The sequence below is a fragment of the Papilio machaon genome, chromosome 1 (assembly GCF_912999745.1).
Source record: "Papilio machaon chromosome 1, ilPapMach1.1, whole genome shotgun sequence".
In the NCBI taxonomy this organism is placed as follows: domain Eukaryota; kingdom Metazoa; phylum Arthropoda; class Insecta; order Lepidoptera; family Papilionidae; genus Papilio; species Papilio machaon.
Window position 1 is genome coordinate 5,032,311 of NC_059986.1, and position 12,208 is coordinate 5,044,518.

Sequence of the window (12,208 nt, forward strand, 5' to 3'; positions counted from 1 at the left end):
ACAAATCTTGTGGGGGAAAAGTTTCACAATTATACTTAGATTATAATATGGCTCATTCGATGATGAACGAGGTTAACAATTGGTCGGTGACATTTACCATACCTTCTATTAATTACTAGTAACGCAAACAACATGCACGTGTTACCTAACAATACCTAGTACTGAAGTGCTGGGCAAAATATTTTAGCATGTACATTATCGGATGACGCGGTGAAATAAGAGCTGCTAGGCATCACATACTTGCCATTAATAACTACCTATACGTATGTAATGTAATTAAATTACAAATTATTAATTACAAAGGCAAATACGTAAGATTAGTTCAGCTCTCAACATCTTTTACACGAATGGGACGGCTCCAAAGGTGTAGTAAAACCATTATCACAAAGCAGACAGGCGTGAAGTAGAAGTAATTTATTTATTAATTCCACGTTTCGTCTGATAACTGTTTCGTCCCGAAGTTCTAATTTAAGTAAGCTTCCCGCCGTTTTTCTTATAAATAAGGCAGGTATGGAAAGAGAAGGTGGAATTGGCAAAAGAGTTGACATATAATAAGGGAAATGTATTTTTTCAGTCCCCTCCGCACTTAAATCTGCAATTGCAGATGTTTATGGGCAACGGTCACTTCGCTATTTTGGCGAAATTAAGTGGCCGCCTGCTCGTTTGCCACATTTTCTTTAAAAAGAGATATCTGGCATACATTTATTACTATTCATAGATTCAGCTATTTGACAGAAATCTATACATTTAAACATGATCATCAGTTACTCTGTTTATTCTTTATTTAGTCACTCGACTATTCGGTATAAGTTACAACTACAAAATTTCATTCAAACACTAAAAAGTTTTAACATTCATTATTTACCCATATATGTGTTCAACAATATCTTTTCTAATAACAACCACTATATTTAAGCATTGCAAATCATTTAAAACAGCGGATATAAAAAAAAAAACAGGACAATAAATCACTTTAATGGTATATGCGAACATTGAGTGCAATTACTTTGCTTTTAATTGTTGCCCGAAATGGATTTTGCAGTGTGGTATTTGAAGAATGATGTCAGCATCAAATTACATCATTCCTCGAGCTCGTTCGTCTACGAGGTAGATTGGCCACAGCTGCTATAAAATTTAAAACATATATGTAACAGATCATTTTATGTTAACAGACAAATTGGGTCATAAGAGCACAATATATCATCATTCTTAATCGTTAAATCATTTCAATATATAACTAACTGTGCCATGGGAATTCATTTGTATTCAAATACCCTAACCTCATCTAATATTGGTTTTGTCAATTGGAGTCGACTTCTAAGAGAATTCAAAGTCTTAAGCTCCTATATCGGAGTCAAATACTAACTTACATAATGTTCAATACATTAATCTTACTTCTTACTAATTTTATAAATGCGAATGTTTAGATGGATGGATGGATGTTTGTTTGAAAGTATCTCCGGAACAACTTAACGGATCTAGATCAAATTTGGCACAAATATAGAACGTAGTCTGGACGAACATATAGGCTACTTATTAAGTTTCTTTTTTAATTCCGCGCGGACGGGATCGTGGGCGACAGCTAGTTTCACATAATTTATTGTAATAGATTAAATACATGTTAAATTAATGCAATAGAATGTGCTTGTGTGGCTAATAAATGATTATCATGTTATTGTTAAACGAATCTTGCCTTATATGTTTCTGTTACGTGGAATTCGGGAACACGAGACATCATCGCCTTTTATTAAAAAGTGCCGTAGAAACAATATCAATTTGCAGTCGCCGCTTAGACGCCTGAATTTGCATGACCACGCAATCTAATAGAATTGCACTCGTTAGCGACACTATAATAATTTCTTAAACGAATGATTTATTACCACCTTTAATCTTTCTATTTATATTATGAAACAATAGACTGACGAATGGACCAATATAAATACGACCATGAAAATTGTATCTATACATTTAAAAAATTTAGTGGGATGTATTACGTTGATAATAGTTAAAAACTGATCATTATGACCGATTACATATTTTAAAATGTCTCTATATTAAGCTAAATTTTTGCAATAGTACAAAAGACATGTATGTGGGGTTTTCAATTCGTCATTGTTTTGACCTTTTTCTTAAACTTCAAAGCCTAACCTGTACCGATACCTTTCTTCTTATCGTCTCTCAATTTTCCCATGGTAACTGGTAACTTGTGATAAACGATAATGACATTTTCAGTTGTTCAATTGTTTTTTTTTTTTTTTGTAAATATGACTTGTATTCGTATAAAAAATTGCGCAAGTGCGTGTTGAGTGGTAGAGGGTGTTTCGGGGTCGCGGGAGGAGCGCCGCGACGCCGCCGCGCCGCTTCCGGGCGGCGAGCGCGTGGGCGCCGCGGCCGGACGCACCGCCCGTCGCCGCTCTGACCTCATCATTAACATCATCTGATACAACGCTTTATCATCCCAACCACCGATTGTTTTCAAACAAATTAATTCATCCGTATCAAACATCGTTATTAGCAATAAAGATTATTCAAAAGTGAACGATGATATTGTCCGGGGTAAAGGCAAGTACATATAAAAATCTTTTCCTTTGACTCATCTTTCTGTTTTAACCGTATTTTTTTAAAAGCACCTTTTTTACTAGCTGTACCTAGATTAAGTTTTTGGAGAACCTATAAGATAGTCATAAAATATACGTTAATCAATTTTAGACGTATTACGTGCTTAAAAATACAATAAAATAATTTACTCAATTGTAAAATACATCGACAGGGTTATTGTTACCGAAAAATTAAGTTCATAATGAGTCTTTTTTATTTATAAATCGAGATGATATTATGTCGCAAAGTGCCGGGCACTTGACATCAAGTATAATTCATTATGATACATGTAGGTATTACAGAAGCGAGCGATTATAGAGCGAATGAGTCATCAGTTTCAATTCAAGGAACGGACTGGATAAACAATCATTGCAGTGTCCCAGGCGATAACGGCCGTTCGCACATCCCGCTAGCCCGCGCCCCGCCGCGCCGCGCAACGCACACACGCTACCCTTCACGCCAACACGTGTATTGCAACATACTGCCCTCTTACCTCTATTCATACATAGTACATACATACTCATATATATAACTTTCAACCAACTCGTTATCAATTCAAATAAATATAGATTAGTATAGAAACAGAATATATGTCTCCAAAAATACTTTTTTTTATATCAAAAGGTGGCAAACGGTGACCTGAATTCGCCGAAATAGCGAGGCGACCGTTGTCCATAGACCGCAAATGCAGACGCGTTGCCTACCTTTAATCAACGGAGAAGGCGACGCACATGAAGAGAATATTTCCCCTTCCTTTGCGTCCCCTCTTCCCCCAAATCCACTACCCCTTCCCATTCTTTTCATAATAGGTAAAGGGTGGGAAGGGAAAGAGGACTAAAATTAGGCCTCCGGGACCACACTCATCAGACGAAACGAGGAATTGCTTCCACTTCACGCCAGTCTTCCGTGTGGTCTTGGTATTGCACCGGTCGACCCGGCCAATTCGTGCACTCAACAAATATTGTTATTGCAGGATCTATACTGTTAGACACCGTTTAGTTAAAGAAGTATTTAACCCTTTGACTGCCGCTGATTGATATTATTAACGTCAAGTGATGATATTTTTCACCATAAATATGTATCGCTATAATGCTTTCTGTATAAGCACTTCATTATTTATTGGTAAAAAACACATTTCGTAAACTTACGCATAATAATTATTCAATAATGATGATTTGTTAAAAATCCGCGCCGGTCGTTAGAATCACTGTAGAACACAAGTGAAAAGGTTGACCTATGTTTAAACTAAAATTTATTTGAAACACGGTAATTATTTTTATTATAAGGCCCTAAAAGTTTACTTGTATTAAATATATATTTTATAAAAAGCTTAGATTAAATGGACCAATGGAACAACTAATGAAGTTTTTTTAATCTTTTTATATATTTGGATGACTTTTATAGGGGGACACATATTTAGAGGCTACCTAATTAATGTAAAACACAGCTATAAAGTGTATGTATTATAGTGATGCGGCTCACATTTAGCAGGTTTAATTTATCTTAATCTAGCATATTAACAAAAGCAGCTAATAAAGTGAACGTGGTTCTCGAAGTGTTCACTTTGCACGCCGCCTGCATATCTACTGAAATTAGCTTTCAGTTATTTGAGGCTATACTCAAAATTCAGACTCTTTTAAAACAATTTCAGCTTTATATAAACCAAATTTAAATAAAAGGCTGAATATGTTGATATACTGATAGATATATTCAGTAATTTGAAAATTATAAGTTAATAATCTAATCGAATATACGCGTTTCTTAATACCCTAGAAACTAAATGAATGTGAAATGTAAACAAAGTTCCAGAAGAGAATTGTATGAACATTAATTGCTGTATCACAACAAGATAAATCTATTATTAAATATGACTACCTATGTCAAAAGTTAAAAAATGTAACGGCCAGTTCGTGTTTACGAGCAGTTCGCCGGAATCCGGTGACCCCGTCCGCAGTTTAATGTGTTCCCGATACAGGCCCATGCAATCTTGCTCGACGACGAAGTTAAACAACATTAATATTATATTATTTAATATCAAATATTAATTAATATTCTATACTACCTACCCAGTGTGCGTTAACGACAACACGTGATATATATTTTGGTTACAAAATATCGATTTAAAAACACAACTAACACACTCAATCTAGAGTAGGTAAAGTGCAAAATATTTAGCAATTAATTTTTAAATATGCTAACAATTTACAGTCTATTGCTTAGTAGACTTACTTGATAACATCAACATTTAGCATCGAATAAATAAGTAATGTGCATTGCGTTTATGCTTTTAACTTACTAACCTAAAAAAACTTCTTGTTATAATAACGATTCCTAAAAAAAAGACTAAAGTGAGTCGTAGATCATGCGTAGACTGTATCGCGGTAAAGTTTCCACGCTGTCAATGAGTGTACACTACTGTCAGCGATTCGTTCTAAATATAGTCGGGCAATATAACCGTTCGTTCAACTGGCTTTTGTTGCCGCACTGAAACTATTGACCTATTTCACTTTACTGGAAGTAAGCAATAACTTTCAGTGCAACGTTCTTAGCTATAAAACCGACTGGTGAGTAACTAAGGCGCAAATGTAATTCATCGCAGTCTATATGCACGAGCTACCTGGGGACCTATTTTAACCACTTCTGGATACAGATTCAGGTATGAAAAGCAAGCAGAGCAACTACATAACTATTTCTGTAAACTATTGTTAAACAATAAAAGCAAGTTGCATATACAATATTTGTTAGTAGGTAACACATAGCTAGAATCCATAAAAGACCACTCCTAAACGATCCTATTTTTTCATTCTTCTTTTTATTGTCAATTTTAATTTCAGTTTAGTGTATATAATTCTCCATCTTTATTTAAGTATTTAGTTTTCGGTGTTTACTAATATTTTATGTTGCTTAAGCCAATATCATATAGTTTGACATTTAGAAAGATGATCCACGTCAGTATCTATTCGTTTATAATGTAATGTGAAAGCTCCGGATCATCCCCGGATACGAACTATTTTGTAACTTTAGAGCTTCCTTTTTATATTACCATTTAGTAACTAGCCTAGCCCAATTTGTACTAATACTTTTTAGACGCAAGCGTTTTACAATCGGAATTCTTCTTCAATTAATTGACGATGCTTGCATTGTTTTGAACAATATCGATAATTATAACAAAATGAGGAACGTCAGATACTTCCTCTTGGGTTCAATGTTCTGGGCTACGTCGTAATGGCGATAAAAGCGACTGCGAGTACGACTACAATCGCCCAGGATAATGTATCACATTGACATCGCGGTAACATCTAAACAATGTGTTGCACCCGTGACACTGCGACCATCTTAGCATTATTTTTATTTTATTACAATACAAATACTGATAAAAAACATTTAAGAAATCAAAATGATTTACATATAGTTCATGGAAGGAAAAGATCTTTCACAAAATAGTGATTATATTTCTTAACGTTCTTAAAAGTAAAGTTCGAAGTTGAAGGAATCCTTTTCTTTGATTCTCCTTTGAGATGATTATTTTACTTAGTGAATTATGGCAACGCTCGAGAAGCCTAGCACCAACTGAACCTTGTGCTCCTAGCGTTATCAATGATATGAGCGTGTATGGCTATCAAAGCGGTATTATTAAATTGATCTCCGTTGGATTACGATGAACTTATGTGCTAACATTGTTTAATATATAAATAAACTAATAATTGTATTTCCTTCAGGTTTCGGAACATATCTAAACTAAAACTGTACTTGATTGTTTGTTTGTTTGCCTATTCAATAATAGACTCCGAAACTAATCAAACGATTTGAAAAATTATTTCACTGTTGGGAAGCTACACTATACCTTAGTGACATTCACCATAAATCTCTCATCAAATAAAACATGTTTATACTTAAGTAATAACAATTGTCGGTTATGATTGCAACATGAAAAAACATTTAGGATATTATCTGGTAGATACGATATAATGGAAGTTATAATATCATTATTTCGGCAACAATTGCAAAAATTGTGTTAAATACCTAACGACATTACGATAACAGTTTCCTGCGGGCACGATAAGAGATGCCGCCGTATATGTCATGACCTCGTTGACGAAGCTTTGTCAATGGAAGCTGATTTTGACCTATTTTCGTCCGGATAGAGTGTCCTACTCCGAATTTTCATTTTTGCAAATACCTTACGGATGTGAGCAACCGCATAGTTGTATTACTTGCGACGGTCGCGATATCCGTCGATAAAGTTTGAATTTTAAGTTAAATTAAAATTCGAAAGTATGCACAATGGACATTGGAATTAATAAAAACACAAAAGTATTCTTTCCTGTGCAGGATGTCACTCTTGATAGTGATTTAGAGCATAAAACTTCTAAGTACGCATGTATGTGTAATAAGTATTTATTGCTACACATATTGAATGATTATGTTTGATAGAAGTTTGATATCTCTCAATGAATCGAGTTTTGAAAGACCAATGCAAGACGATTGTCTTACTTATTTTTTATTTTTTATGTATTTTTAGAAGTTATTTTGAATTATTTAGTTTATATTATATTTAATTTTAAGAAACTCCTCCCCAGTAGGGTTGGGGAGAGGCATACATAAAACTTAAGCCAAAAATTTGTTTATGCGTGCGTAACCTTGTTTTCCGACCTCACGTGAGTGAGAAATGGCCAGGGAGATGATGATGATATTGAATGATTAGGATGAAAATAAAATCATTTTGCACCCTTATAATTGAATTAAAAGTTATTGAATATGTACAAACTATATAAACACATCAAAAAAAGAAAGAAAATTTATTTTATATGAAACTAAAAATTGTGATTTTACGGATGTTGCATATTGGACTTCATAAAGATACACTTTAATATAGAGACCACGAGAACTTTGAAAACTACTTAAATTTTTAGGTTTTTAGTTTAAAAAAAACCTTGTTTTACAGTAATCTTTTAATTATTTAAATTACTGCATAAAACAAATTGTACTAAACTGCCAGGACAAAGCATAGATCGAGTTATTTAAGTGTATGCTTTGTGACTTTGTTCGTAGTACGACATAACTTAGAGCTTCCCAGTTAAATCATAATTTTGTTGAATTTCTGTCTTAAAATACCTTATAATAACTCAGCTATCTGAACACTTTTGCTAAAGCTTGTATTTTTTTTTAATTTTATGGAGATGTATATTAAAAGCGGCGTCAGCGTAGTTCTAGGTGGGAGGACCGTAAAGGACACCGGGAATAAAGTAGCGCCAGAGTCGAATCTATATATGCGACTGTGGCGCCCAATCTTTAGAAGATTTCCTCCAATATCAAAAAGGCACCCCGCGTTAAAATTCTAGACCAGGGTGCCAGAAATGCTGAAACTGGCCCTGCCAATGGCACGGTAAAAACCCATAACGAATTTCGTATAAATAGTTATAGCATCATTTTCGTCTGACTGGATACAATTAAGTCCAATATAAAATAGAAATATTAGGACAAAAAAGACAATTATTTAATAAGGAAATAACCGTTATCAAATTGTAACAGCTAAAATTATTTTAAGATTAAGTTTGTACCCTAAATTATGTGTTCTAAAATAGAAGTCGTCCGCAAATTTATCAAGGGTTATAACCTTTAAATTGAGTTAAGTATCTTAGTGATATGTTCACGAACAGTTTAGTTTAGTAATCTTTATAGAATAATATTTTTGATCACCATTCATAATAAAACAGATATGTTGAAAAGTGATGACCAACATACAAGTAATAAGCGACCGATTCGCTAATCAGTTGTTAATGAGCATCTTATTTTAATATTAAGATGTTTTTTTAGGTCATGAGGCTATGAGATGATAATGGATTGTTGTTACTACTTGATATATTGTACCAAATACAAAAAAAACTTAAATGATAATAGCGCAGTGCAAAGGTTACCATAACATCAGATTGTCAAACTATAACGCGAGCTTCTTTTAATGTAAATTGTAATAAAACATCTTGTACTTACAATATATCATCGCTTAGTTATTAAACAATAAAAGTACTTTTATTGTTATTTCGTAAATTTATTGTAATGGGCACATGATCCACATCTTAAAAGTAATTCACTGAACTTTAGTTCAGGTAAAAACTCATTTAGCCGAATATGCTGTAAAACTCAATTCTGGCAGAAAAGCCTAAGATGTTGTTAAACAGAAGTACCTCTTTAATTTAATAAATGTGTAGCAATGTTAAAATGAGATGCGTTTAAATTTTCCTTAACAAACGGAAAAGACTTCTTGGATAACCCAATACCTAACAACCCTGCCTAGTACGAGTACATCAAAGACATTCATTATCATCCGGTGTTTCCATTTATTGCCAATCTCGTTTTTGTTAATTGCAATTGCAGTAGTAGATGACGCTATTAAGATTGTGTTTTTTATTTTTAGGTTTATAAAAGAAGTACTGTGGGACTAGCACCAATATTTATGACGATTTACATCGTACTGTCGTCGTCAAAATTTGTATTGAAATTTATGCAGCACCCTAACGGCGTAAAGTACACCAAATATCTCATACTCGTTTTGACATAATTGACGATGACACAAATATTCGTGCTAGGCCCACTGAAGTGGTATTTCACAACTGACGATAAGTCGGTGGCGTTGTGTGACGTAGCCTTGAAATTATCAAACAGATTTTAATATTAAATTTATAATTGGATGATATTAACGCAGTAGTTTTATATTTTTGATAGCCTTTGTGTCCAATTATCTTATCGCCTCAATTTTAACTTAAAAGTTATCAAATGTCATTTTTAATGAACGCTGAAAACATACACCGAAATTGCCATATCACAATCCGGATAATGTAAAGTATTGAATAAATCAAACATTGTAACAATAATTAAAGTTTTATTAATAAACATTACTATATTTAGGAAGTTTTATCATATTGCAGGATTTGTTACCATAAATTGATGTATTCAAATGTTCACTTTATATTTTTAAGACATTGCAATACTTGCATAATTGTGGACATTACAAATCCAGGTCAGAAATAAATTAAAAAAAAAACACATGTTCAAAAGTTTCGTTTAGTGTTTGATTTTATTTAATTAGTCTGTTTTTTAATTACCATAATTTTTTTTCGTTATAATCGTTAATTCGTAATATTTATTTTTATGAAAACTAGCATTTTCGTTATATAACAACAAATCTCTTTATTTTAATAATTTTGAAGTATGACGATCTTAAACTTGAAAAAATTATTAACTACTGTAAAAAAAAAAAAATTTTAAAGAGCCAGGTTTTAATTAATAACTATACAGCCTCTATCAAGAACCTCAAGTAACATCTCACATTAAGCTAATTAGACTGAGATGGGCTAGCCACGTCCAAAATATACTATATCGAAGAAGAACAAAGCAAGGTTTAATACGTGATAGAAAAAAATGTTTGCATAGAAAATAAGAAATCAAAGGGCACGAACAGTTCGGAGTGGAAGAAATTACTCGATCAATCCAAGGCCCACAAAGGTAGAGCTGTAGAGTTAAAGAAGGAGAAAGAGCCGCGAATTGTCTAAACCCTGACATTTATCCAAATGGTTTGCATTTGAAAAATGAAACATGTTTTTATCTCTGTTTTTCTCTTTAAAAAACAAAGATAATATGTTTTGTACAGAAGGTTAGACTAGAAACAGATGGTTCTTAAGTTTCGTAGAGTTCCAGTTTTCCCTTCTTGTTTTTTTACCTCTAGTCTTATTCGGGTTTATTTTCACTTTTTCCATGTGACAAATAGGCTGCGCTAGATATCTTTTCACATTTCTAGTAACAGAGTTTCTCTCATATAAATTAGGTGATGAAAATCTTAAAACTTTTTTAAATAAGTACCGAATCCATCATTAACTTGTTATACTAAAGCGATATAGTGCGGTGGAGTTAAGGTATAAGTATACTGACCAAATTAATGTGAAACTGGTATATGGACGATGATGACGACTATTCCTTTGTTTATTATGTTTCGACTCTTTCAGCAAAAACAGCACCTTATTTTTGTATTTATTTCCAAAATAACCAGTTTTCTTTTTCAAAAAAACTGTTCAATTAAAAATATGTACAAATCAAATAAATATTAGAAGTTCAGAGAGATTTTTCTACAATAATTCATACTTAACTTCCACTATTGCGCTCGTAATTGCGTATATACGTTGGTATTTTCCTCACATAAAAAAGCAATTTTTACTTTAGACTGTCTAAAAATATAGACGTACAAGCAACCCAATTAAGTTAGTGTTAAAGAAAGTTAATTACGATTCAACATAATTTTGTTTGATGTAGTTATCAGTAATTAAATAATACAGCCACCTTACATTATCACTACTTCACATTTATCAGAAAAATTATAGACTCTACAATGCTCCTCTAGGGTTCTGAAAATTTTAAGCGAGTGTTGATTGTTGGTTTGTTGTTTAGAAACTCCGTTGCCAATTTCTCGGAGACTGTTTGATTTTCAAATTATAAAATTAGCGTAGAGCCTGAACTGTCAACTTCTATAGCGGAAATATTTAAAAAAGTAAGGACCACGAGAATTTATATACATGTATAAACAGAAAATTAATCAATACAGACTTAAACTACCATAACTAGTGGCGAATAAGCAAGGACACCCGATGTCAAGTGGCTGAATTAAAGAACAGTAAAATAAATTACTTACTTTTCCTTTCAACTGTCTCCTCTTCAATCTAATTCATCAATTTATAGTTCCCATCCTTTTCTTACGTGAAAAAAGTCAAAGGGACAACCGGACTAGAATTAAACTCTACGGTAACAAGTAGAAACCACGTTCCGAATAATAACTTTGACATGCTTAAAGTAAATATGTAAGTGACACATGGCACTGAATTAAAAAAAAACTTACTACTAAAATTTGATTTTGGCGTAAGTTTAAATCACGATCATGGTCATGACAATGAGCTTTTATGTATTGTACCGATACCATTAAAAAGTTCAATAGGAAATTTACTATCCTGAACAACCAAAAGTTTCAGGACCCACAAGACAATAAGTTCAATTCACTCGATTTAACGTTTTGATGTGTTATAAATCTGAAAAATTTACAAACAAAACAGAGGTCGGCAAGTTGTCGCACGCGTTGATGTCTTTTTATAGCAAATTCGATTGATGCGCAATTTGGCTGAGTCGTATGCAATATTACATGTTTGTACTTACGGCTGCGGTCGGCTGCGGGATCCAGTGCAGCAGCAGGGTGACGGTGACTACAAGGTGGAGCACTTTGGTGCGCGCACGCGCCGGACCCGACATGGCTGCGCCGCGCTACTGGTGGCGGCGCGCGCTGCCGGCCGCCGTTAGGGCGGCGCGGGGGCAGCGCAGGGTGGTGCGGGGTGGCGCGCGGCGGGCGGGGCGGGGCGCGCAGACCGCCGCCAGCCGCTCCTCGCTCCTTAGTATCCCGGCACGAACGGCGCGCGCGCACGGGACATACGCGCAGCGCGCTCCGTGCCATGGCGCTCCACGTACTTTGGTAATTTTTACATTTTAAATATTTTTTTAATACTTAACATTTTTATTTTACATGATTTTGTTTTTAGACGAATGATTAGTATATAGGTATATGATTATACATTTA

General features: G+C 33.9%; 1 protein-coding gene across 1 annotated transcript in view; it reads right to left on the minus strand.

The window, feature by feature from the left end:
- The window catches only part of LOC106710676 (collagen alpha-5(IV) chain), a 27,796-nt gene extending 15,879 nt beyond the window's left edge, over positions 1-11,917 (minus strand). The window contains exon 1 of the mRNA XM_014502802.2: positions 11,794-11,917. Within this exon, the coding sequence (XP_014358288.2) occupies positions 11,794-11,886 (93 nt within the window). The 5' untranslated portion in view covers positions 11,887-11,917. The remainder of the gene's footprint in view (positions 1-11,793) is intronic.
- Between the last annotated feature and the right edge of the window lie 291 nt (positions 11,918-12,208).